At 38.4% G+C, this 27,309-nt stretch overlaps 1 protein-coding gene across 5 annotated transcripts in view; it reads right to left on the bottom strand.

Moving 5' to 3' along the window:
• Positions 1–332: 332 nt before the first annotated feature.
• NKAIN2 (sodium/potassium transporting ATPase interacting 2) overlaps positions 333–27,309 on the bottom strand; it is a 996,706-nt gene continuing 969,729 nt past the window's right edge. For 3 of the 5 annotated variants that reach the window (XR_005790022.1, XR_005790023.1, XR_005790024.1), the window contains 4 exons: positions 25,115–25,175; positions 6,278–6,359; positions 5,503–5,591; positions 333–2,106 (listed from right to left, as the gene is read on the bottom strand). Coding sequence is in view for 2 of the 5 variants with exons in the window: in XM_040474538.1 (XP_040330472.1) it covers positions 5,567–5,591; positions 6,278–6,359; positions 25,115–25,175 (168 nt within the window). In the remaining 3 variants the exon portion in view is untranslated. Of the gene's footprint in view, positions 2,107–5,498; positions 5,592–6,277; positions 6,360–25,114; positions 25,176–27,309 lie in introns of those variants that run through there. The other 2 variants (XM_040474539.1, XM_040474538.1) reach the window with 2 other exon arrangements.

Genomic DNA, 27,309 nt, shown 5'->3' with positions numbered 1-27,309 from the left:
GGAATATGAGGGCTTGTTCTCTGTGCACTTAAATCTCTATCCATATACATGTCCTATAAGGTGGAATCTCATCACAGCATGAATGTACAGTGAAACCTCATTTTAATTTTCACGTTAATAGTCACATTAGAATAGTTTCTGGCATGTAGAGTATTTAAATTTTAAGAATCAGAGGACAATAAATTGGTAAATATTTTTCTCCTACATTAAACATGCATGTCACTATAAAATCATCATATGAGGTTTCACTGACATGTTTGCAATTATTTATTTTATACATGTATGTATGGACAAACATATACAAGCCACTGAGAAAATTCAAGCACAAGTGCTGGAACCTTTTTTTTTTTTTTTTTTTTTTTTTTTAGCTTATGTTCCAATATAACCTTTGTTCCTTTATCGTTTTTGAATGTATATGTGTGTATTTCACAGACATCCATGCAAACACAGTAATGGGGCTGGTTTATGTAGATCTGGATGGGCTAAGGTCCAAAGTAGGTTAACCCAATAACTGAAGAAACTACATAGAAACCAAGAGAGAAAACATTGCTCCATGCCAATTTGTAACTTTTCAAGTCTCAATTTCACTGCACTGAAGGATGTTGTATTAGTTTTAAAAAAATTGATTTTAGCATCTCAGGTGGATCCAAGAAAAAACATGACTCTTCGGAGTTCCTGATAAGCCTGAGCTAATTATGTTTCCCACTAATGAAAACCAAATAATGCTGAGTATATAGAACAAAATTTCCTAGGAATTCAGAATATTCCATAAACACATTGACCTACTATTAAGTTTCCAAAGGCATCTTGTTGCCAACTACGTTAACAGCACAGTTTTTCTGCCACAATAATACAGGAGGATTAAAATACACTCTAACACACAACAGATCCCCCAAATACCACAAAGAGATCTCAAATATTTCACCAAGGTAACTATTGCTCCCCCCGCCCACCCAAAAAATAATCTCGTACGCTGAAGTTAGGAAAAAAAGTTCACCTACGTAGGGTCTTCCATTTGAATTAGATATAAAAGAGTAAACATAGCTAATACATATTCAGTTGGCCTCTGTTGATAGAAATCCACAGCTGTTTCTGTGTTAGTAAAAGACATTTGTAGATACTTATAAAAGCACCTAGAGTGCAGTAAATAAAATCAGTGAGTTAAGCCATTTCTGTTCTCTGCTTCCAGTAGATTATGAGTTTAGTAGATTAATAAATTTTACTTTGTCCCACCCAACCCCTTCAGAAGACCATATTTAAGAATTATAAAGAACATGATTATTGTTGTTGTTGTTATTGTCACTTGTCTGTTTTTGGCCACCATGGAGGTTCAATGATAAAGCACTTTGCTGACAGCTGGCAGTTTTTGTACACAGACACACTGAGCTGCTGAGCTATGCAGTCCTGTTTCTTGACGTGAAACACACAGACTCAAACTCATTCGGAATTAATAGCAGTGTGTTAGCCTAAAGGAAGTGACTTGGGGAGGTCTGCACTGAGACTCGGGCGCACAACTTAGGTGGGTTAAGGCAAGTATGTACGGTATAGCCTTTAGGGCAAACAACCTGCCATTTCGGACTTCGGTTACAAGGTCATCATGGCATGTTTTGTTTGTTTTTGCAATTACATTGCCTACGTAGCCGTGGTGCTATCAAGACGTATGGAGTGCAGAAGACAGGGCTGTCAAACTAATGTGCCCTGGATGACTTTGCAGCTCACAGAGGCTGACTGGCTGGGCTGCAGAGTAGTTAGTGACGGCCAGCAGAGGGCACCAACACATCTCCTTATGAACTTTCCAAAGGCCTGGGAGAAAGAAGCCTACTTTCAGGAAATCCAAGATGGGAGTGTCCTGCATATTTGTTTCAGTTAGAAAGAGGAGGCCAAGAGGAATTAGTATGTGCCTCTGTGTGTGTGTGCGTGTGTGTGTGTGTGTGTGTGTGTGTGTGTCTCAGTGTATGTAGAGGCTTTATGTTTGTTCTGTTAACATGTATATATATTTAAACTCAGTTGCTTCTTGCTCTTCATAAAATGCAGGAGGCCACTGCAAAACAAGTTCTTTGAAAGGTCCAGGAGCTGACATACTGAGGCCATCTGTATTATTTTGACCTGGTAGAGAGAAAGAGAGAGAAAGAAAAGTTGTTTTTAATGAAGGGGGAGAGCCCAGCATCTTTCTCACCTCTCCAAGCACAAGAACAAGCAAAAATTAAACACAAAAAAGTCCAAGCCCAAATTGTGCTTAAAATGAGACAACTTTCCTCTCCGTTTCTTTTTCCTCTGTAACCTCTTGGGTAAAGTGGCCACTTATGATAATTTAAAATCCATTTCTGGGGACAAATGAAATGAATATGTATTGCTATACAATTAGGCTGCCAAAAAGAATGCAGTGTTTTCAAATGTTGCTAATATACCATGGGATATTCTCACAGTTTATACTGCGGGAACCCAAACACATCTCTACTGGCGATGGCACATAGGTCAGTGGTAGTCAAAACAGCTACTTTGTTAGAAAATTAACCTGTGGACATGGGAATGTTTTTGTGAGGGAGCTTCATGGCTATTATTTGTTTCAAAGAAGTTTACCAAACCATATGAAACAAATTAATGAAAACCTTTTCTTTTAGGATGGATGATAGATAATCTAAAGAATTACAGAACATTCTCCCAACTTAACTAAAAAAGAGAGGGCTGTCTATTCAATGACTGTAGGAACTGAAACGTGGCTGTGAATGGAAGTCAGTCAGGGCAGTGTTTTCAAAGCTCTTAGCCACGGATTTGCTGGGCATAATGGAAATCCCACAGCTAAAACTGCACATTACTTTTTAAGCATTTGCGTTCCTTCTAAGGAACAGCTTTTATTTCCAGTTGCTATATAATATCGTGAAAGTGCTTGAACCAGACCATGATGTTGAATTACTCTTACTTTATGAGACTTATTATGGCAGGTTGACAGGAAAAGCTACTCCCTAAAGGACAAAGACATAGGAGATGTTCAGGTCCCTTTCTCTCAGCAGGGGTGAAATTTATGCATGAGTCACTTTTGGTTTTTCACAGGGTTTGAATAGGCGATGGCTGTCAGATGAGTGGTTCTGAAGGCTACCATGTTGAAGGCTACTGCATAATGTAAAATCAGAAGAGGATAGTTGGTTGCAGAGAAAGGGAGGGGTGCAGGCATGTTTGGAGGTATGGCAGCCAAGTTAGTGTGAGAAGTACAACTAAGTACATTAAAAATCAGAAAATATAATGAATGCCAGAGCAAACTCACAGGTCTAAGAATTTGGAAAGAACACTGAACTAAGGGGTTAGGAAAACTGGTTGATAATTGGGGGTGGCACAACTAACAGGTTGTGTGACCTTTGTTTTCCTTTCTCTTCCTCCAGTTTCCTCATCTGTAAAATAAAATCTCAGTGTTGTAGAACTTGAAGTCCGGTAAGGGGATGTTTTGTAGAAGGGGCAGTGGTAGTATTTTGACTAGTGATTTGTTATATGCAATTAATTCTAACTTCCTAAATCTGAATGTCATGGAACATTCAGCTTTTTTCATGAGCAGTGAGACTTGAAACTTCTTACATAATTTTAGTGTTCCCAGGCAGTAAGGAAGAAAATAGTATTTTTATTACTTTTCGTTTGTCATTTAAAGTCTTCTATTTAATAAAATCATGGTAAGTTTGGTCCTCAGGAATTTAATGATGGATATTAAATATGCAGGGTCCACTTTTTGAAGACATTAGAATTATGGATGCCTGATTTGAAACAATATACTTGATTATGTATAATTAGCATTCTCTAAGATAGCTAATCCTATATATGTGGTTACATGTAACTTATTATAGCTTGATCATATTTACTGATCATTCATATTCATAAACACAATGAAGTGTTACATGATGAAGAAATGCTATGTGATATTGTCAGAAACAAGCAATTACAAGCTTTGTAGATGTTCTGGTCTACTCTTGAGCACATATTGTTGCATGTTATTTGGGTGGGTATTATATGTGATCTATTGTTTCCAGAGGAAATCCTTTCGTATACTATGAAATATAGTATATTATATATTATATTGTATAGTATATTGATTTCTGATTCGATAAAGTCTTTTCATGAGTAATATTGGTTCACATAAGCATTGTTCCCAGTACTACTAAGTTATGTTTCTTAAGCATTTACCATGTGGCATGTTTTACGTCTTATATACTTATAAATTCAAAATAATTATATGAAGTACATGTGCTATCATCTCTCTTTTGCAGGTAAGGAGACTTAGATTTGATGAGAATAATTAAAGTTATTCAAATCAAGTTGTATGTCCAAGGTCATAAAGAATTTCATCTCTAGTACTCTGCCTTCTAGGTCCTCTTAACCACTGTCCTGTATTGCTTTGCCTTTATGTTTTAATAGAACACTTTATATAAAGCTATGATACAATATAGGGAAGAGTGGTAAAGAACTTAAAGGGTTTGTAATTTTACTTTTTGTGTGAGCTATCAAGTCTTCCTGGGAGGACAGGAAATTTTGGTCTAAACAGAAAACAAGTATAGTGCTAGGCAAAAGAAAAAAAAAGAGAAGTATCAGAGGAAAAAGATATTTAAACCTCTTCCATAAAACATATATTTTAAGATATAATTTGAAGGATAGTGGTATTTCATCTTGGGAAAAAATATGTTTGGTGTCAAGAGAACAGCATGGGCAACTAGAGAAACACATGTCATATTGGTGGAAAGCAAGAGTTCTAGTTTCACCGGCAAAAAATGGGTAAGATGGCAGACTACTTAATGCCCTCAATAGATTATAAGATTCATCAGGACAGGAGCCAGCTCTTATTCATTATTACACTTTCCCAGTATCTCCTAGCATCAGCTGCATATGGTTGGGAGTCAAAAGTTGTTAAGGGTTGAAGAGAAGAGAGAATATTTCAGCAAGATATTGGGGCCAGGTCAGAGGATACTTGTAAGCTACGGTAAGCAATGTGGACTTTGTTTAGTAGGTAATAGGGATTAATTGATAGTTTGGGACAAGGAGGGGAAAGAGTCAAAGTGGTACTTTGGGAAGAGTAATTTGGCAGCCACACGGAAGACGGGACAGAGGTACTAAAATTAGAAAGAGACAGGAAAACGTAAGGTAATGAACGCTGATTTAGGGCAGTGGTTATGGGGATACAAAAGAGATTGTGTGATGCACTGTTTGCAGAGGGAAGGCTTTGAATGCATGTAGTATTGGTGGACTTCTGAACAGATCAGGTCTTTTTTATGGGTGGTATTGCCAAATACTTCCAAAGAAAAGCGCAGGCATGATGCATAGATCGTTCCCCTTTTAAAGAGAAGCTTACAAGGAGGTGTATAAAGATTACTTTAATCTCTTGGAAGAGAAATACTCCAAATCCATTTATCATCCTAGACATTAACAATACTAAAAGGCAAAATGATTCAATGGTGGAGGACAATGACGACAAACACATATCTTCAAAGAGAGAAGCTCACATTTCAAAATGAATTGGAATCTTACTTTCTATTTTGATCTTCGCTTGCAATTCAGCATATCACTTGATGCTGATATATAGAATTTGTTATCAGTTGTTATCCAAGGGAATTTGCCTAAACACAGATATAAAAATCAGGCTCTGATTGTATGTCTGCTCTTTTGAGTGCTAGAGTTAAGGGTCTGATAAATTTCAGTGTTACTCTTCTGGTGTAATTTTCACTTCACATCAGAAAAAGAATAAAGAATATTACTGCTCAGTTTTTTTAAACACTATATATAACTATAGGGTTATACTATATATAATTATATATAGCCTATCATTTATCATCCAAATGAGAATACTTTTGAGAGTAAGAAGAGGTACTGGTAATAACTATACCAGGACAACCTATGTAAACTGAGACTCTCCTGGGAAAACCAGAACACATAGTTTATATATAGTTGCATATAACTACCCATAATGTTATATCATTTTCAAAATATATAACTTTTGGGTCATTCAAAGAAGTATTAATAAAGTATTCAAAGAAATATTAATAAAGGCTTTTTAGCTATGTAGTTGATACTTTATATAAGACTAAAAGTAACTTTAGAGATGGCATTTCTGATAAGTTAAATTTAAAAATGAATTATGAAGAAAATGTTATTAGAATTATCCCAGCCAAACAACATTAATAGAAGAGAAAATACTGGAAGTATGTAGTTGAAGGAAAGCTGCATGCCATCTATTTTGCACCATGACAGTGCTTACTTAATCATCTTTTAGTATCATAGAATACCTCCAAAATAAAGTACTTACATGTACATAGGCTGTAGTTGTAAATGAGATGTCTTCTGAGGCCCTTGATAGCCATAAGAATCAAAGCCACCTATGAAATCAACTGAAAAGGGACAATTGCTTTCATTAGTTAACTTTTCAAAACAGTTTAGCATTCATGATCAAGATCTCACACAGATTACTAATATAAACCATTTAATAATCTATTTAAACCTAAGTGACTCGGGGCGCCTGGGTGGCGCAGTCGGTTAAGCGTCCGACTTCAACCAGGTCACGATCTCACGGTCCGTGAGTTCGAGCCCTGCGTCGGGCTCTGGGCTGATGGCTCAGAGCCTGGATCCTGTTTCCGATTCTGTGTCTCCCTCTCTCTCTCTGCCCCTCCCCCGTTCATGCTCTGTCTCTCTCTGTCCCAAAAATAAACGTTGAAAAAAAAAAAACAACAAAAACCTAAGTGACTAATTGTGGAGGAAAACAGATAGTTCCTTCAGGGTAGTGATATCTCCCCCCCCCTCAACTGTGAGATTCAATTATTGCTTTACAAGAATCTATTCACTTGGGAGAAGAAATTATGTACTCTTCTCAAGCAACCAAGACCTAATTGGAATAATAAAATTCACTTGCAGAGTAAAGATGCTGTATGTCTTTTTTGGTTAGTGTGGAGATTTTCTGCAACACATTACAAATGTAAAGAATAATGATTGCTTAAGTGCATGTACCTATCAGCAATTGCAGCACTAGTAATGATATTATATACTATGATTGTCAAGTACAAGGTGCTATGATGGAGCTTGTGTAAATTAATTCAACATGGTTGTGCCTGCCATTATGTGTTTTATGATCTGAAATAGGCAATCAGAAATAAAGATGTAGAGCAAAGTTTAACCAAACATTCAAATGCAATACATACTTCGATATTTATTTTTTTTTTCAACGTTTATTTATTTTTTGGGGGGACAGAGAGAGACAGAGCATGAACGGGGGAGGGGCAGAGAGAGAGGGAGACACAGAATCGGAAACAGGCTCCAGGCTCCGAGCCATCAGCCCAGAGCCTGACGCGGGGCTCGAATTCACGGACCGCGAGATCGTGACCTGGCTGAAGTCGGACGCTTAACCGACTGCGCCACCCAGGCGCCCCCATACTTCGATATTTAAAATATAATAACATATAACAAAATTACCCAAAATGGCTGTAATAATATCTCCTATTTCATATCTGCTTACACTGTGGCCTTGACACTTCTCCCTTCTGGTAGTTTTGGTCTGTGTCCTTTCCACTTGAACCTGGGTAGAACTTAGTGGCTGCTTTAATGAATATGGTAGAAATGAAACTATGTGGCTTTCAAGGCCAGATCATAGAGATGTCATACATTTCCCTATTGTCTTTTGAGATGCTTAGAACACAGCCACTGTGCCCAAACAAGTCCACATGAAAAGATCAATGAAGAAGCCAATGGTATGTGTATTTTGACTGATAGGCTAGCTGAGGTTCCCGCTGATAGCCTGGACACGTGAGAGAAAATGCCTCCAAATGATTCCAGCTTCAAGCTGCTTAGTCAACCCAGTCATAGAGTCTTCCCAGCTGAGGCCCCTGAGATCAAAGAAAAGCCATTCTCGTGGTGCCCTGTCTGAATTCTTGCCCACAGATCGATGAAACAGTAAATACTAAGAATACTGGGAAAAAGTTTTGTGTTTATTTTTTTTTTTCTGCTCCTGGACTTAAAGGCTGTGTGGTAGGGATAAAAGAGGCAAACCGATGAAAAGCTGGCAAGACAGATGATAGGAGAGAGAAAGGGATATAGAGACCGAAACAGGATGCCTGTGGATATCTTTACTTGTTCTAGAGTCATATTCTATTGGTTTAGCTTTGACTAGTTTTTGTTCTCTTTCTCCCCCCCTCAACTGTGAGATTCAGGTGCTACAGGTAGAAATTGGAGCCAAGTATGAAGTAACATAAAGTCCATGATGTCTGTTTATATAATGGGGAAATATTTTTTAATAGATTTTATTTTTTAGAGTTGTTTTAAGTTTATAGCAAAATTAAGCAGAAAGTACAAAGAGTTCCTATATAGCCCCTCCAACAAACTCTGCCACTAGTAACATCCCTCACCAGAGTGGTACATGATTACAACTGATGAATTTACACTGACACATCATTATCACCCAAAGTCCAGAGTTTACATTAGGGTTCACATTTGGTGTTTTAAACTACGTTTTTTGATGAATGTATAATGACCTGCCTCCACAGTGTTAGTCTCATACAGAATCATTTTGCTGCCCTAAAAATCCTCTGTGCTCTGCCTTTATCCATCCCTTCCCCAATCTCTAGCAACCACTGATCTTTGTACTGTTTCCATAAGCTTGCCTTTTCTAGAATGTCACAGAGTGGGATTGATACAGTACTGGAACCTTTCCCTATTGTCTTATTTCACTTAGTAATGTGTCTGTAAGGTCGTTTCATGTTTTTCATGGTTTAATATCTCATTTCTTTTTATCTTGAGAACACATTTTTCTAGGATGAATTTCTCTTCTTATCAAAAGTGGAATGGTATAAGAACAAAGGCCATGGTGTTAAAAGGATCAAGGTTCAAATACTGCTTTGACCACTTGCCAGCTGTGTAACCACAGACATATCATTTAACATTTCTTAAAACAGGAATTAAAATACTTATTTCATACAATTAGTATGAGGATAAAATAAAATAAGGAATGTAGAGCCCTGGGTGAGACATATGGTGTGGAGGAAGAAAATTAAAAGCCCCTGAAAAAATTCAGGATTTTCTTTATAAATCTTTTAAGCCATGCAGTGTAGGAGAAAGAGAAACAGAAAATGTTTAATTTGGGATAATGATGGAACCATACCAGAAGATGAATTAAGAGAAGGAACCTCCTTTGTTTCCTGAATTGCCTGTATGCATACATTAGCTAATATAAAGGGTACCAGAAAAGCTATACAATAATTGAATGTCAACTATATTTAAGGTTTGTATTTTGAGAAATTATTGTCTATGATTGGAAATTAATTTCAGACAGTGCCTAAATTCCCTTTTATTTGGGTTTTCTCTTGTCAACATTGAAACTTGATTAAGGACTAGTTTACTGAGAGGTATTCACAGTGTTAGAATGTCCTGGTTAGTGTCTCTTCCACTGAAATTGAGATCTGAGTTAAACTCAGGTTTATTGTTATTGTTATTGGTATTTTGAAATATTTCTTGGGCTTGTTTCCAGGGGTTTGAGATGGATAGCAGAAAAGGTCAGATGGTAGTTACAAACCAAAGATTGTAGTCACTCTACAATCAAAGGATAACTAAAAGAAACCAAGATGAATCTTCAAGTCCAATGGATAGAATCAGGACCAAAAATGGAAAACAAAGCTTGAGTTGGGAGCAATGTAGACCTTCCTAAGACATGAGAAAAGGCCAGAAGGGAAATGAGGTGTGTTCTTAGTATGTGTTGTGAACAGTGTTTGACTTGTCTAGGGCTTGCTTTCATTAGCCATCTGGTGTAGGGGTTGGTAGTGCTGGCTTACAACTCCCCATGTGGGGAGGATCACATAAAAACTCTGATGGAAGGATTGTCATTTTTCTGATCATTCAGATCGTCTGGAGCCATAAAAAAGGATCCAACAGCAGGTGATTCAGAACCAAGATGAAAAAGAAGAGGATCTAAATGTAGCCACGATGGATTTTTACCATTTCACTTATGAGGGAGGCATTCAAATTTAAGCAACAATCAAAGGGCATATTTTATAAACATGCTTTAGTTCACAGCCAAGGAAATTATGTAAGGCCAATTTCCACATGCATTCATTCCCAGTAATTGTTTGGATGTCTTCCTAAAGACTTGAGGGAGAGGAATAGAAATAAGCTGGATCCAACCAACCACTATAGTTAATATTACGGTGGTCAGTGTAGGTAGATGTGATTCCTTGCTCTTCTTTTCCAGATGATGCTTCAACCACATATGGAACTCCTTGTGGTGTCACATGGGTGAAAAAAAGAAGTAGAAGAAACTATTTTTTTCTTTTTCAAAAAAATGAGTCACTGGGGTTAACTTACATTTTTAGAATTCTGTTAATACCGCTTTGGTCTATTTTCCTTTTCTTTTACATAATCACATTTATCAAGTCTATAAAGTGGTGCTACATGCTGTGAAACTTTTCTGAGCGGTAAGGGTCATGAAACATCTGACAGGTCCTTTTCCAAGTAATTGTGATGGCATCTAGATGTTTGGTTCGTGGCTTATCTCTGCATTATTTAGAAAAGTGTACCTGTTATTCCTCTGGAATCTCCTTAAGTCCTGAAAATAAAAATAAAGTTCCGGGGTGCTGGGTGGCTCAGGCTGTTAAGCGTCCGACTCCTGATTTTGGCTCAGGTCAAGATCTCATGGTTGGTGAGTTTGAACCCCACACCAGACTTTGTGTTGACAGCAGGCACAGCCTGTTTGGAATTCTCTCTCACCTCTCTCTCTCTCTCTCTGCCCCCTCCCATCCCCCCACTATGCTCATTTGTGTGCCTTCTCTCTCTCTTTCAAAATAAACAAATAAACAAAAAAATAAATAAAGTTTCAAACAATTGCACAATACTTAATAGTTTCTAAAGCCCTTTCAGGTGATATTAATTATCTCTGCAAAATTACTGTGAGGTGGGTGGGAATAATTATCTTCACTGTAGAGATAAATACAGTTTTACTTGACTGCTTGGGGGACACACAACAGCTGAGGACAGGGCTGGAAGTGAGGTGTTCTATTTCCTTCCTAAGTATATTGAAAAGTGATTTCTGCTTTTCACTCATGCCATTCCAGTAAATTCCTGGAAGGTTATCAAAAGTTTTGCATCAGATTTTGGATTAAATCTAAAATCTTTAGGCTTTTGTTTTCTTTTTATAGTATTCATTTAACAAGAGTTTTTGAGTGCTTGCTTTGAGTCTTCCATTGGTTGTAGATGCTTCATTTTGTTGTTTATTCTCTAGCGTCTCTCCTCTGCTCTTGCTAGAAGATGTACTCTTATAATAAGCAACAATCAAATAATAATCAAAGCAATAATCAAAGCAAAACCCACCTATGATGGATTTTCCAGTACTAGTTACTAATGAGATGTCTTGGTTTTTCTGTAACATATCTTTAAGAAGAGATAAGGTGAGCATCCTTCAAAGTTTAGTTCATTTCTTCTGAACTATAAAACCATATAAACATTTATTTTTTTTTTAAATTTTTTTAATGATTATTTATTTTTGAGACAGAGAGAGACAGAGCATGAACAGGGGAGGGGCAGAGAGAGAGGGAGACACAGAATCTGAAACAGGCTCCAGGCTCTGAGCTGTCAGCACAGAGCCTGACGCGGGGCTCGAGATCACGGACCGTGAGATCATGACCTGAGCCGAAGTCGAATGCTTAACCGACCAAGCCACCCAGGCGCCCCAAAACCATATAGACATTTAAATGATCCTTTCTTTTGAAAACTATTTATAGTCTCAGCCCCCTCTTGTATAACTCTGATTATGGTGTTTTTCAAAGGAAAGGCATGTTGTCTTTTTAGCCACTTGGCATTTTGTCTGTTATTTCAACACTTACCAGAAAATATGAAAAACGGAAATTACTGAAGGTATGAAATAGAATTTGGAGAATGAGAAAAAAAGATGACAATGAGTTCAAGATAATGGAGAAAGAGGTAGAGAATATGTGACCTGCCAAGTTTTTGCACATGGGGGAAGGAGAGGAAGAGGCAAGAGTCAAAGTCAACTCAGAAATTTGTTGACTAGGAGAATGCTGTTGCCTATAAACAGAAAAGAATGTCAGGAAGGAGTTGGTGCTTGGCCTCATTTGGAAATACAGCATGTAAGGTACAAGTGTCAGGGACCAGGAAATCCATGCAAAAAGAGAAATGTAACTCAAACTGGTGCAAGGCAAGTTGGAGATTTGCTGGGATTTCAGAGATTAGCTTCCCCTCACTCTATGAGTTTTACTCACTTTATTGTGTTTCCTCTCCACCTGACATATTGTAATCTACTTGTTTCTTTGTTAAGTCCCTTGCTCTAATGTAAGATGCGTGAAATTTACTGTTTACTACTATTCACTACAGTAACCCAGAACCCAGAACAGTGTCTTGGTTCATGTAAGACTGTCCTTATGGGATGATCTCTATAGACCTGCTAGGCTGTAAGGAAAAATAAGACAATCATTGGAGCATGGAAGATGTTGGTAAAATTCTTAAGTGAAATTCAACTGTTTTTACTCTTTCTTCCTTAAGACCTTCAATGATAATAAAGAGAAGACCTTTTATAGAAGATCTATAATACTTGGTCCTATGAGATAAAAGAAACTTTTTTGAATACCAATGGGAAGAAGCCACCACTGTAGTCCCTTTGGCCTAGAGGAGTAGAGGCAAAGAGGCTAAGACGTGCCTTAGCATCAAAGTGACTGGTGAGAGAGTCATTCATCGATGAAGGCTATCAAAGGTTACAAATGTTGATTACTGGTAGGAAAACATTATTCTCTTTCTGAGAATAACAAAGGTAGACAGTGGGGCAGAAGGTGACAAAATAAAATAAAAATTGTGCTTGCTTAATCATTGCCTCATCGGAGGGACTTACTTTTGGTCTTCTGAAGATAGCTCAGGAAAGTTATCATTTTCTTTGCAATTGTTACATTTTCTCTTTGCCTTATTTTTTCCTATCTGAAAAATGGGTATATTCATTCTACTGACCTATGGAGACATGGGGAGGCCTATTATTTTAAATTAGTAAAGAGCCATATCAGTTTAATAACTATGATTTAATAACATTAATAATAGCAGAATTTAGAAATTACCAAGTAAGTGAGAAATGCTTTTTGAATAAATATTCTTTGCTAAAATATATTCCCTAGTGTGAACTTCCCATTTATTTAAACCTCTTAATCAGCAACACTGAGTTCAGTAAACCTAAAATTGCCTTTTTAAAATACATGTTGGCAGTGAGGTATTGTAATATAAAATTGTACCTTGGTCATTAATGACAAAGCCCCTAGTCAACATACTCCCTTTTGGAGACAGAGCTGGAAAAGACCATGAGGAGAAATTTTAAAAGGCAGATCATAGAAAGCTCAGCCTGAATATTTAGAAGAACTCATTGAAAGACATTAAAGAATTTGTGTGGGCTATGAAAATAGAGTGTATATCTATTTTCTCTGCTGGTGAGAATTTAAAGGGTACTTGTCTCCAGTTGCACAAAGGAAATTTAGAGCATAACCAGTCATAGGCCAATTCCAAAAGAACCACCTCCCACCCACACAGACTTCCTTGGGGGCAGCAATTCAGCTTACTGTGTGAACTTAAGGTGTTTGGTCTGGGATAAAATCCCTGAGTGGACTCTGAGCTACTGTTTTTATTTCCTGATGAGGGAAACACAACCCTTTGTAGGGTTACCTCACCTTGTTGTTGCCTTAAAGGTCACTGAAGTAACCGTTACAGCCCAGAGAGCTTCCGACAGACAAAGCACACACTGAATGCACTGAGACTTATTAGCTAAATCACTGCAGATGTGGCATTTCCTAACCTTGCCCAACAAATGTATTTTCTTATGGTCCTATTTTCACGTTTCTCTTTTAGTTGCATTAGAACCAGATCCTCCATATTTTATACTTGGTGACACATTTACATATGCTAAAGAATGAACATGAAAAGCAATCACCACAATGTGGTCATAGCAGAAGAAATATTTCTTTAGTTAGAAATAGTTTGAGTAACCACTTGAAGCTTTTGGTTTTAAACACTTAATAAAAAAATAAAATATGAGTCCCACTTGACAAACTATTCTGTCTTTTAGCTCTTGCCTACATCTGCAGTGAAGGCAGAACTGTAGGGGGGATTTGAAGAAACACATGCTGGTTTTCTGCTGACATCAGGATCTTGCTATCAGACAGTCTTCTAATATTGTACATCACAGGGAAGTAGGAAAGTAGTGTAAAGATGGAGTGCTCTGGACTCAGAAGACCTACCAGCATCATGCCCACAAGCAGGTCACAATTGCTCTGAGCCTTATTTTCTTCCCCCCTAACTTGGAAATAATGAAGCGATTCCAACTTCATAGGGTTATTGAGAGAGTCAAGTCTCAAATGCAGCACTTGGCATATGTATACTAAAGATACACCATGGATAGATTCGGGATCTCATCTCTTTTTGGAAGGGATTTATACAAAGAGAACAATTTGAATTATGCTTTAAATGCATATTTGGGTTCTTTGTGGAGAGGATGAGCACTCTGTATTAGAATTTACAAGAGTATTGTGTGGGATGACACAGGTACTGAGTCATCAGCAGAAGCTGAGGACAGCTGAGGACAGTCTATGGAAACCCTTCAGCCGTGCATTCTTTTGGTGGTCTGACAAACAACAGGAAAAGCCTGTATGACCTAGTATAGAAAAAAAAGGGGGGGGGGAGATATTTTTTACTTAAAAAGAAACTACATAGAACTGCGTTTTCATATTTCAAATATTTTTTGGAAGTCACATCATATATTCTGTAAAAGGACAGAGAGAGGCTGGGACCACTCTTGTTTGTGGTCTCTGAGGCTTCAGCTTCTATGCAGGCAAAAGGGACTGTTCAATGGAGTGTGCCACAATGAAGACACTGACAGCTTCTCCTCCTGGATTGGGCAGAGGGCATGAGCTCAATGGTTGGTGGGAGGATTACTCTAGAGAGGAGAAGCTTTGACTGTGTGTGCCTCAGATTTGAGCAGGGTTGCAAGGAGACAAAAGGATACTTGCCAGTGTAGAAAATTTTTCAGGTTCTAGGAGAAAAATGGATGGGTTTCATGTTTGATAACTTTAATTTTCATGGTTTGAGTACTAGGCTTAGGTTCAGAACCCACGCCTGGGTTTGGAGCAGATCCCGAGGGAAGTCAGTGGTAAGGAGTGAGGGTGTCGTTGAGCAGGAGAGAGCATCCAGCCATGGTTAGGGACCTTCTCCAGCCATGGGCAGTGACCCAGGATTAGAAGTGGAGAAAGTGAACCTGAGCCTCATCACGCGTGGTTGTTGAAAATCCAAGTGTGATGCAAATACCGGCCAGGTAGGAGATAGGGGGCCGGTGGGGGCATCACTGCCACGAGTAATCCTGCACAGAGATGAGAAGTAGAAAGATCCGAAGAATGAGAAAAACAAATGTTCCCATAGTGGGAAGTTCCTAACTGAAGATGAAGATAAGTTTTTCTGGGAGGGAGGCAGGGGAACAGGTAGGGGGAAAAAAACCCAGGAGTTTATAGTCAGGCTGAGAACTTTAAATTTGTGATTTTGGAGAAATTTCCTTTCTCCACAGTGAAGGTGATCCAAATTAGCCTCTTTGATGAAGGAAATTAAGGGGTAGATGAAGTGAGTGGTAATGAGGGTGGCAAGTGCTGAGAAGGTCAAGAAATTGTAAAGCTAGAGTCAGACAATTATGTATCCAGGCATCTTTAATAATTTCAATAGATGTGGAGGAGCATACAGAATGGGATGAGATCACTAAGCAAACTTCACCTTCAAGGTGCCTGGGCTCACTTTGTGCCATGCCATTTGGATGAATCAGATTTACCTGTCTTTGTTTCTTTCTTCCCTGTTAGCATGCTTTCAATGAGATATGACATGCCTTTCAGTTGAAATTGGAGAGAGCAGTTATTATGAGCCATAGGTGAGCTAGTTAGACATGATTGGGCATGTCTTCTCAGGTGACATCCAGCATATACTTAGAATGCACAGTCCATTTAAATACAGTACTTTTAATTAGAGTGTGGGCACATTTATGTTTTTGTGCATATTTAAGAAAATTTTAAAAAGCCCACATGCATTCCTTGACTTATAATCCTCGCTAACATAATCTTTGCATCATTTTGCATCCTCCAGAAAGGAAAATCATCAAACTCTTGAGTCTAAATTAATCATCTGTTTAGAATGATAGTAGCAGTTTCAGGAAAGAGAATGTTCAGTGGTTATTCTAACATTTTTATTGATATTTGCGAAAGCTGAAACTAGATTTGGTATATTGAGCTCCTTAAAAACACTTAAGATTATTCCTGTGTGAATTACAGTGTACATTTGGTCGATATGGACTGGAAAAGTAGTTCTGTTTAACCAAGGCACACCTATTTTTATTAAATTCTACATATCCCTCTGATATATCCTTTCGATTTCTGCTGAAATGTCATTTCCTCAAGGAATAATTTTCTAGTCTTCTCACCTAGATGATACACCCCTGGGGGGGGGGGGGCATTCCACTACCACACCTCTCCCACCCTTGCCTGAATTCTCATGACAAGTGACTGTAGTTCTTCATGGGAACTGCATCCTGGGCTCTATGCGCCATGAAGGCAAAGTCTGTATCTGCTTGGTTCCCTGTCTCATCCCTAGCGATGGACGCACGAACCCATCATAGAGTGGTTACTCCATAAATACGTGTTGAAAGGATCTATCCTGATTATTGCAGTGAAGTGGTGTGGAAAGTATATTTAAATCTGGAGATTTAAGTTCTATTCCCAGTTCTGCCTCTAAATGACTATTTCACTTTAGAGTGAGTCAATTCAAATGTCTCTTTCCTCAACTGTCAAAAGAGGGGATTAAAGTAGGTGATTCTTAATATTGCTTATAGCTCTAGGATTCTGCACACTTCCATATTTCTGGGATTGGTTTACATATCAATGGTAGCAATAAAATATTTAAAATGAGCAAGTCTGCACAGGCATAGTGAATGGGAAAAATTAGCGTGAAGGAGTTATTTCTCTCCGACTGTTACTACCATATTATGCATTGATTTTGCTAGGCAAGTTTCCAGGAAGATGAGCTGTTGAGTAGTATATGTATATATTCTAGAGTATATGTAGTATATGTATTTTATAGTTACCTATTTACACACACACAGCATTTGGAACCTGAGTCATGGCGATTCTCAACTGGAAAACAGGGGGATAGAAAAAAATGTGGGACCTGGAAGAGGGGAATAGGATCGGCAGGTTTGGGCCCAAAAGAAACACTGTCCCCTCATTCAATTCACTTCAGTGAGGAAAGTGTATGGATGTTACTATGTGCTTTCCTTTGCTTTTCTGCTCTTGGGAATTCCTTAACATCAACTTCATTAGTTACAAAGGCAGCAATCCATATCCAATTTTCTTTTTGTGTCAGGATTGTTCATGTATAAACTAGGCTCCTTTGTTGGAAACATTTGCAATGAATCCCATAAACAAACAAACAAAAAATGCAAATCTTGCACTGCCTGCCCCAGCCAACTCCACCGACTCTGAGCCTGACCACCATCTATTATACACAAAAATGAATTGAAATTCCCACTTTGGGCCTAACCTAATTTTCAAGTGATAATAGGCATGGATTCCCAGAAGCTCTCTATGCCTCTTGATAGCAACTTCCTAATTTCCTTTCCTGGTAAATGTTTTAAATAAGATTTTAGCACCAAAGGAAATTAACCTTTAAATTAATTGTAATTATAAAATGCCATCACTGATTTTTGTCTTCAATCTAATTACTTTCTATTATTTAAACAAACCTCACCTCCTGTGAGCTTTAAGTTTGTTTCTCCTTCACTCCCTGTCACACAATGCCAACCAATCCTAGCAGAGGTCTCCCTGAGTCTCTGCAGCTAGAGCAGCCTCATTTAAATGTCATGCAGGATTGAGAGTTCGCCCTCTGTTCTCTTATTGACAAGGCGCTCTTTCAGAGGCTATGCTATGCATAAGGCTGCTCTGCTCAGATGTTTTCGTTCTGCATACCTGGTGGCCATCCTCAGAGATGCGGAGTTTTTTATCCTCCTGCTGTTAAGAAGGAGATAGCTAAGCCCAGCCTTCTGTCTCTATTAGAAGCCACTTCCAAAACTAAAACACAACTGGACATACTGAAGTGGGCACCTGCCAGCATCATTTATCAAAAGACGAACTTTGAATGTGGAGCCTACTTTCCCAGCATGCCTCAGCTTTGGAGGGCTCTTAGAGCTTAGTTTCCTATGTGGGCTCTTTGTCTTGTTCTCATTTGTTCTTTCGAGATGGGACTGTGGGATCCCAGGAACTTTATTTTGTGAGCGTGTCTATCTACACCGTGGTGCTAAAAGCATGCTTTTTTCCTGCCACTTAGCTGCCTTCTTTGTCATGTCATTATCAATGCGAGTACAGAGAGATGGTGAGGAAGAAGTATGGAAAACCCATTACAGGTGGCCTGTGTACTGCAGAATTGGAAGATGAAGCAAAATAATCAAAATGGAAGATTTTTCTTTTAATCATTTCTGTAAATGTCACCACTTTCCCTTCCACTTACACTCCCTGGCTTTCTTTTCTATTGAGGCTGATTAAAACAACCTGAAGAGTATGAGAAAGCTTCAGTTCTCCCAGCCAGAAATATTTTCTGCATAAAATACATCCTTTACTACACCCCAGTAAGATGTCATCCTTTTTGCTGGACTGAATATTGTCACCTTAACACTATTCTTTAGAAACAAGGTCCTGATTGTTCTGAATCAACAGAGGGTAGGGGATCAATAAATTTCCTTCCCCCCGTATTTTTGACTTGGGAACATGAAATTTATTTAAAGATGATTATAGTGTGTGTAGGTGTGTATGAGAGTGTGTGGATGTGAGTGTGTGTATGTATGTGTGTGCATGAGTGGAAAGCAGTATAGTACAATGGGAGAGACATTGTGAAAAAAATAGAAAATAAGAAGTGACTGTTGAGGAATCAGATTCAACTTTCACCTGAATATCCAATTTTAAAAATAATTAAAAAATTTAAAAATAAAGCTCATATATTTTCCCTTCAATGACCACGAGAGGGAGTAATTTAATAGTAGTCTGAAAAAGAGACCACTACTAACTAATGAGCAAGACAATGTAAAAACTGTATTTCACTGTTAGGGAATGCTGTTGCCTCTGACAGAAACTTGCATGTGATTGACAGGAGGCATATGTCTATGCAGGCATTCGTTTCAGGTGCTGATCATTTATTCAATCTTTTATTTTTATATATGGCAGCATGTCTCCGCCCCACTCTTTTTCTGCCATTTGCTTAGAAAATGACAAAAGTGCTTTATTATAACTGATTACCCATTTACTTACAATAAACTGGAGTGTAAGAAGATACAACATACCCTTACTAGTTTCCAAATGGTCTAACAAATGTTTGTGGAGAGCTGATTGATTCATTCATTTATTTCCCAGATAATTACTGAGTCCTGCTCCAGGTTGGGGATTACTAGATGCTGAGCATACAGCAGTGGTCAAGGCAGGTGTGGTCCCTGAGGGCAATGGCTAATATTCTCTTATCCTGAAAGAGTCAGTATGTGCTGTATTGGTGTCAGAAGTTCAAGAATAAGCTCAGTGACCTTGGGCAAGTCATTTAATCTTTATGGGTCTACAAAATTAAGCTGTTGAAATAGAGCCGTAGACAGTAGTTTTCCATCATTTTCAAGCCTGCAGTATTCCTAATCCAAAAGAAATCTTAAGCAGAATTAGAAGTTGTAAAATTAAATAAAGGTAGAGCTCCTGTGTTTTGGGTGAGTTGAGGAAGAAGCCAGGTGACAGACATCTCTTACCCTGGCCTCACTACGATTCTGTAAAGCATAACTAGAGATTAGTAGCATTCAAAATCTGGGGCTCTGGGCTTTAATATGTAATTCCGTTCAGAGAAGGGGAAATGAATGGCAAGTTTGGGTTTTATGTAAGGCTAGTAGATGTGGACAAGATTATTTCACTAAGTCACCTTGAAAAATCACAAAACAAATGTTATAAGGAGATGATAAAGCAATACCATGCTAACAGTATTTTATTATTTCATTTGATTGCTTTTGTGTGATACTCTAAAAGTAAAACAGATACAGCATTCTCATAACTCTGTCAACGTGATGCCTGAGAACTTGGCACCTATTTTGAACTGCTAATTGCCTACCCCTTAGGTTATGTTTGAAGAGTGATTTAGAATAACAAGAAAGAAAGCTTAGATTACCAACTAATGTGTAGTATGACCCTAACAACCAGATAGAAAGAATGGTGGATACATAGATGGGCAGATAGGTAGATGGATAGATAGATAGATAGATAGATAGAAAATAAGGAGGGAGGGAGGAAAGAAGGAAGGAAGGAAGGAAGGAAGGGAAGGAGGGGAGGAAGGAGAAAGAAAGACTAGGAGCCATATGATATGCAGAAATGTTAACTGAGAAACATAATTCAGAATCGTGGGGTCATTCTAATTTTCTTTTTTTGTTGTTTGTACTTTCTATACATTCTGCAGTAAACTTACATTTCTTTATAAACAGGGAGAAACAAGTATTTTTTAAAGGGGAAGTGTTTCTCCCTGCTGCCACCTGCAGCCAAAAGTGGGAGTGTGTGTGATTGTGTTCAAAGAATTCAAACTCAATGATCCTGACAAACTGGAAAAATGATCAAAACATATATAATAGAGTTCAATACACAGAAGTGTAGGCCAGCAGCCTTTAGAAGAAAAATCAAACAAAAATAACAGAAAATTATTAGCCTCAGAGAAGTGAATAATTTCCTGTGGTTTGCTTTTCAAATGAACGTTTCTATAAATCGATTGTGACTTTTATCCCAAGGCCACTTGAATTTAGAGAATTCAGGACAGGTTTTTATGCATTTCTGCTTGGTTGGTGGGGTTGTGCTTGTGTGTGTCTGTAAGTTTAAACATCTAGAATTCATTTTTCAATTTTTTTTTCAAAACAAGTCCCTTCAGGGTATTATTTCTGGATGATATTCTGTATTGTTCCAGAGGTGATGTGAATATTTAATAATACTTGCGAAAATACAAATCCCCTTTAGAAAAGATGATTACTTAGAAACATGGATCCATCTTCTAGAGGACCAGTGTTTAGTTTTAGTTTAACTATTAACTACAAAGTTTATAAGAAAACATAATACAAATTGAGAAATCATGTGATTATTATCTGTTCTGGGTTGGTGATATTTTCCATGGCTGTGTGTCTTCCTTTCAATTGTCACCTCGAACAGCGCTAATGAGGCAGAGAGAGAAGTTTTTCGTTCTATCACTGAAAGTGGACATCCATCTGTGGTGCAGAAGATCTCAGCATTAAGTGAGAGAAGAGCTACATATATAATAAAAGGCATGCCAGGCCGAGAATCTCGGAATGTTTCATCTCTTTCATAGAACTTTGTAAAAGAGAACAAGTAGAGGAGAATAGAAAGGAGCGGAGGTCATAAGGAAAACTCAGCATGGCTGGCAACAGATGACACAGGAAAGAGCCTTGCCACAAAGACGGCTCAGCAAGGGTCGCCTGCTTTCCTGGAGAAAGCCTTTCCTCCGAAGAAATAGCACTGCCTTTTCATGAACAAATACATAAAAGTGCATTGCAATGGTTGCCTCCCTTGAATAGGGTTCACATGTCAAGGCACACCCGCTGGAGCAGGCCCCCAGCTTTTTTCCTGGGGAGGAGCTACTCATCTGAAGGCAGATCACCCCCCACCACAGCAGGAGGCACTGTCCAGGAACTCCTTAGAGAGCATGGAGCCAGGACACTGGGAAGTATTACAGCCTGGAGAGACGGGCCAGTGAGCCACTGCTCGCCCCAATCTATGCCCCATAGAGGTTGTCAAACGTCCAGGAGCCACATGGCGTGTGCGCGCATGGCAGGTAGAAGAGGGGCATGTGTGGATTTGGATATAGAACTTTACCAAAAGAAATTCCCCCCAAATTTATATGGTAAAGGCCTAACCTCTAATATGATTGTATTTGGAGGAGGGCCTTTAAAGAGGCAATTAATTTTAAATGAAGTCATAAGGATGGGGCCCTAATCCAACAGGACTGGTGTCCTTTTAAGAAAAGGAAGAGACGCCAGGGGCAAGACTGTAAACAGAGGGCAAAGTGAGAAGTCAGCTGTCTGCAAGCAAAGGGAGAGGTTTTGGTTGAAACCAAACCTACCAGTACTTTGATCTTGGACTTCTAGCCTCTGGGACCATGAGAAAGTATATGTCTGTTGGTTAAGCCATGCAGGATGTGGTATTTTGTGATTGTGGCCCTAGGTGACCACGACATGGGGGCGGGAGTGTCCCCATCTTCCTGCTGCTCCGAGGAAGCGACTCTGCTCCCAGGGCTGCTGTCACCTCCTAGTCAGCACAGCAGATGGCAGTGGTGTCCTGCGAGTTTGCACAGCCAGCTAGCCTGTCAGCCTGCGCCTCTGGCTTAGACAACTAAAGGGTCAGAGATGTAAACTTCAAGGTCCAGACTTTCTCATTGGAAAAAAAAAAAATCTTTGCATTAAAGTATATCCATCTATCTATCTCTATCTATCATCTATCTATCTATCTATCTATCTATCAAGCTGGGCTTCACAAAAGTAAATGAGATACTGTTTAAAAGGAGAAATAAGGGGAAAAAATCTCGGGCATTTGGTGTGCCTACAGTCTAACTGTCTCTAGTTCAGTGATGGCTTATTGCTATTTTATGTAGTGAAGTGGGAGAGTTTGCTTACAGAGACTGAACCCTTTCCATAGTTTCCCTGCAGGCTTCTGCTGTTGAAGCTCCCTGGCTACACTTGCTGTTTGGGCTTGAAATAGTAAAACTGAGCTTATAGCTGGCCAGCTTCGTATTGACATCAAGAATACCTTCATTTTCCAGTTGCCAAAATTGGGCCCTTATCTCTACTGTCCATTTTCAGCACAGTTACAGAACTAAAACTCTTCTCTGTTCTTCCCGAGTCTCTTAGGAATGAAAACTTACCTATTTTCGCAAGCACGTGGCTAGCATACCCTCCTGCTACTAAATTGCTATCAGAATGCTTCGCTGCAGACCTATAGCAGGTAAGAACAGACACTTTCCGAGATCCCTTCCCTGTTTACCTATACATTAAACTTCTCCCATAATTCAGGCCTTACCTTCTGAGAAATTAGATAGAAATTAGACAGAAATTTCAGATCTTTTTTACTTGTGAGCATTGGAATTCATGTGTACTAGGCAGGGTCTGTAGGTGAGTATTCAGACAGATGATGAAGGCAAGGATAATACAAGGGAAATATCAATCCAAAGCATTGTACTCAACACTCATCATTTACTCCCATGTCTAAATGATCATAATAAATAAACCTAACTGGACACAGAACTGGCCCAAATGAGCATCTTCTCCAGGATTTTTAGTAGTGCCATGATTATCTAAGGTAAGCATCCGTCTATGTGGACATACAAATAAACAAGTTGTTCATATCTAACCCACCGACTAGATGGTGACTTACTAGAGGTAAAAGCTTGTGTATTACTAATCTTAAAATCTCCAAAGCATGATATAGCACTTGATTTACTGAGGAGTGTTATACAAATGCTCTTTTAGTGAAAGGACCATTATTTCTTTTAACACAATGAATCACAAACTATGTGCTACATATTCCTGATTTTACCATGTATTACTGTGATTGAAAAAGTGTCTCCTCTAAATTAATGGCCTGACACTGCTTCCTCCTTTCTTGTAAGTCACCATCTAGTCATGAAAAACCAACATCTAAACATGTAAGTATAATAAAATTCCATAGAGTGTATCTTGTGGGGAAATAGGAAGGGGACCAGGAAAGGTTTCACAGAGAAAGACACCCTTGAGCATGGGTGATGAATAGATTGAAAGATGAATAGATATTTGTTCAGTAGCTGATGTGAGAGTAAGGTGATCCCAGGCAAAAGATGAAAAAGCGCCATGGCATATACAGCCTGCCATATTGGGGACAGAGCAGCCAGACTAATATGACTGAATTGTATCTGCATTTCCAGAGAAGATTAGAAAAGTGAGCATGAACGAGTCAGTAGAAAAATGGTCATAACAGAGTAAGGAGTCTGGACTTTATTTTGTATAGCGTGATGGCAAATCAATTGGCAGGTAGTTTATGAAAAAAGCATGATGTAATCAGAAATATACTTTAGAAAAATCACATTCATATCAGTGTGAAGGAAAGACTGGTGGGGGGCAAGATTAGGAAAAAGGTTGATTGGAAAGTGAAGAAGAAACACATATCTCTCTTTGGAATTTTCCTCAAATTATCCTGTAACAGAGCAGTGGATCTCATCTTTTCCATCTTGAAATCCCAACCATTATGAATATTTTTGGAAATGAAAAAAAAATATCCCCAACTTTGATTTTTTCCTCAGAGTAAATATAGCTGCATAGGCAAGTACTCATGATAGTACCAAGAGAATAGAATGTTTTTCCAATCCTCCTATTTCAGATCCTTAAGGGGCAAGGAAGGAGTGAAACCTTCCATCTGGCATGTTTAGAAGAGCAAAACACAGTGAAGCCACTTACAGGCTTGTAAGATGGTACCAGGTCTAAACTCTAGAGCTACAAATAGGACTCAATGCTGGGACTCTGACAGAGAGTTATAGCCATTTGGATCAAATTGTAGGAACAAAAAGGAAATATGAGCATTTGGTTTCCTGAAGACACATTTCTTAAATTAGTCTGAAGTCAGTTCTTGAAAAGTTTAGGAACTATTCCAAACTGTTGATTATTGGGATTTTTAGTCCTGGGTGAAACTGATTAGGCATTAATACCTAATAAGGGTTTCTAAAAAGAAAACAGTCAAATTAACCACACTTAAAAATCATTCCTGTCCTCAATTTCCCCTCTTTATTCTCTACTAGAATTGTTATAAGAGAAATAAATCTTTAAAAATGCATTTAGTAAAATTAAAGAATGTTTTTGAAATGTTTTCAAAATGGGTGCTTCTCCATTTTTTCAATATGTTGGATATTTTTACAAAAACACTTTATCACAATGGATACAAAAGGTTTATTCCTTGTTCCAATGTTGTGTTGGGGGATACTGTCTGAGAAGTAAGAAGGCTAGGTAGGAGGCAGTGAAGGAGATGCTTTGAACTTGAAAGAAACAGAATAGAGCTTTAATACTTACAGCTGTCCTCTTCTTCAGTTATACATTTCACAACATAACAGGCGTAGATGAACCCTGCCAGCTGAAACAAAACAAAGATGCTTTAGACAGGAAGCAAAGACAATGGTACTGGACCTCACTGGGTAGTGGCTTAATGGCAGGCAGTGTATAACTAGAGACAATGTTCCAAAATGATGGTTTCTCATACTGAACCTTGACTCCAGTGTGGACTCTTGATTCAAGTGACATCTATTTTCCTTATAAATAAATGCATTGTTCTCTTTGTCTCTGAACTGCATTTATGTGCAAGATTTGTTCATTGCCAGGCAATCTAAAACATGTTATTTTAGGTACAGGGAAAAAAATTATGGTCATTATTAAAGGAATAACATTTGCATTTGTGCCAATCAACTTCTAATTTACTTTCATTAGCCAAGAGCCTTAGATTCTAAAATTGGACTCTCACCGACTAACAGAAAAATGTTTTGAGGGAAAAAATATTAAGATTCAGTGGCATGTTGCATGGAAAAAAAAACACTTATTTAGACCTGTAACAGGAACCAGGGCACACCAAGCACAAGCAGGTTGACATGTTACACAAAGCGATGGCGTGGGTACCTGTAGGTAAGATACGTCGTGATGCACTGAATCCAGGATAGCACAAATCACATCATCCTTTCCAAAACATACTGCAAAAAGGTCTTTATGGTCAAAGAAGTCTTTGCTCACTGAAATTGTTAAGGAACACCTCAAAGTTCTTTGATATCTATTCCCTCAGATTGAGTGGTTTTGTATTCCTTCATATCAGTAGAATATTTAGTGAAATTATGAATGCTGGTAAAAGTATGCAAAACTAATATAATTTCCTAATAGTGGAATTTCCCCCCTCCCCATAATTCTGTTTGGGGGATTCCAGAAAGGATGGAACAGTGATGAAGATTATGCTCAATGATATTTCAGAAAAGCATTGACCTGGCTGAGAACTGAGAGTATATGGTAATATTTGGCATGGGGAAGGGAACATGAGGAAAGGCTGTGGTCTCCCATTAGGAAGCTAAGTCACAGGGCAAAAAGGAGCTGCTGGGAGGAGCCAAATGAAATTGTTTTTCATTAGCTGACAGTGATCTTCCTGGAAGATGTGAGTGGAACACTTTAAGTCAGAGGGCACGCTGATAGGTATTTAATGAGCACAGTATTATCTGGAGAGAAAGAAGGGTCCGGTTAAAAGAGAGACTTTAGAAAATCTATAATTTGGATTTGAGGTAGAAAGGCATATTCTGGCAGACTCTAGCTCTATTCCAAAGCGAACTGGCATAGAATAAGACAGTGGTTATCCTGGCATAGAAGTAGTGACCCGCTTGGAGGAGGAATGGGTGAGGAAGAAGATCCCTGCAACATATTCTTCAAGGGCTTTTGTTTTCAAATGCTGGGTGAGAGGGGATGTATACCCCCACTCCTCCCACCCCCAGATTTAGTATCTGAACCAGTACACATCATGGAGAACTACAGAAGAATACCAATAATATATTAGCAGTAGTTTTCTTTTCTTTCCTTTTTTTTAAAGCATATCTTAGAAAAATCATTGGGGTGCCTGGGTGGCTCAGTCGGTTGAACATCTGACTCTTGACTTCAGCTCGGGTCATCATCTCATGTTTTGTGAGATTGAGCCCTAGTCACACCCTGTGCTGACAGTGTGGAGCCTACTTGTGACTCTCTCTCTCTCTCTCTCTCTCTCTCTCTCTCTCAAAATAGATAACTAAACTTAAAAAAAAAGGAAAATCATCAAATCATCATTTTTCTCTTTAAATGGTATGTTGCAATTGGCAATAAAATAGTGGTAGTAAGAATTGTTTCCTTATATAATAGAATCATCAGGATCGTCATTTTTATAGGCTTATTTTTAGAGTATAGGGTGGTATTAAGAACAGCTTTAGCTTAGATTTTGATTTGACCAAACAAAATCACACAATTTGAACATTTTCATGGGTACTGAAAAAAAAATAGACTATACTAACATTTCTTAATCTTTCATCCAACAGGATCCATGAAAATGCTCTAATCATTGAGTGAGCCAGTCCCATGGGTACTCTGTCACTAGTACTTGGATTTGACTGTGATGAGTTTTGGTTAAATCCCTTGGGTACTGCTTATATAGCTCCTTCCCTTCTTCCACAGGGAGTCCTTATCATCCTTGACTAAATTCTATCCATTTATCA

The sequence above is a fragment of the Herpailurus yagouaroundi genome, unplaced genomic scaffold (assembly GCF_014898765.1).
Source record: "Herpailurus yagouaroundi ecotype Mexico unplaced genomic scaffold, PumYag 139, whole genome shotgun sequence".
NCBI lineage: Eukaryota > Metazoa > Chordata > Mammalia > Carnivora > Felidae > Herpailurus > Herpailurus yagouaroundi.
Note: the sequence above shows the minus strand (reverse complement) of the source record. Positions and strands in the feature narration are given on the sequence as shown.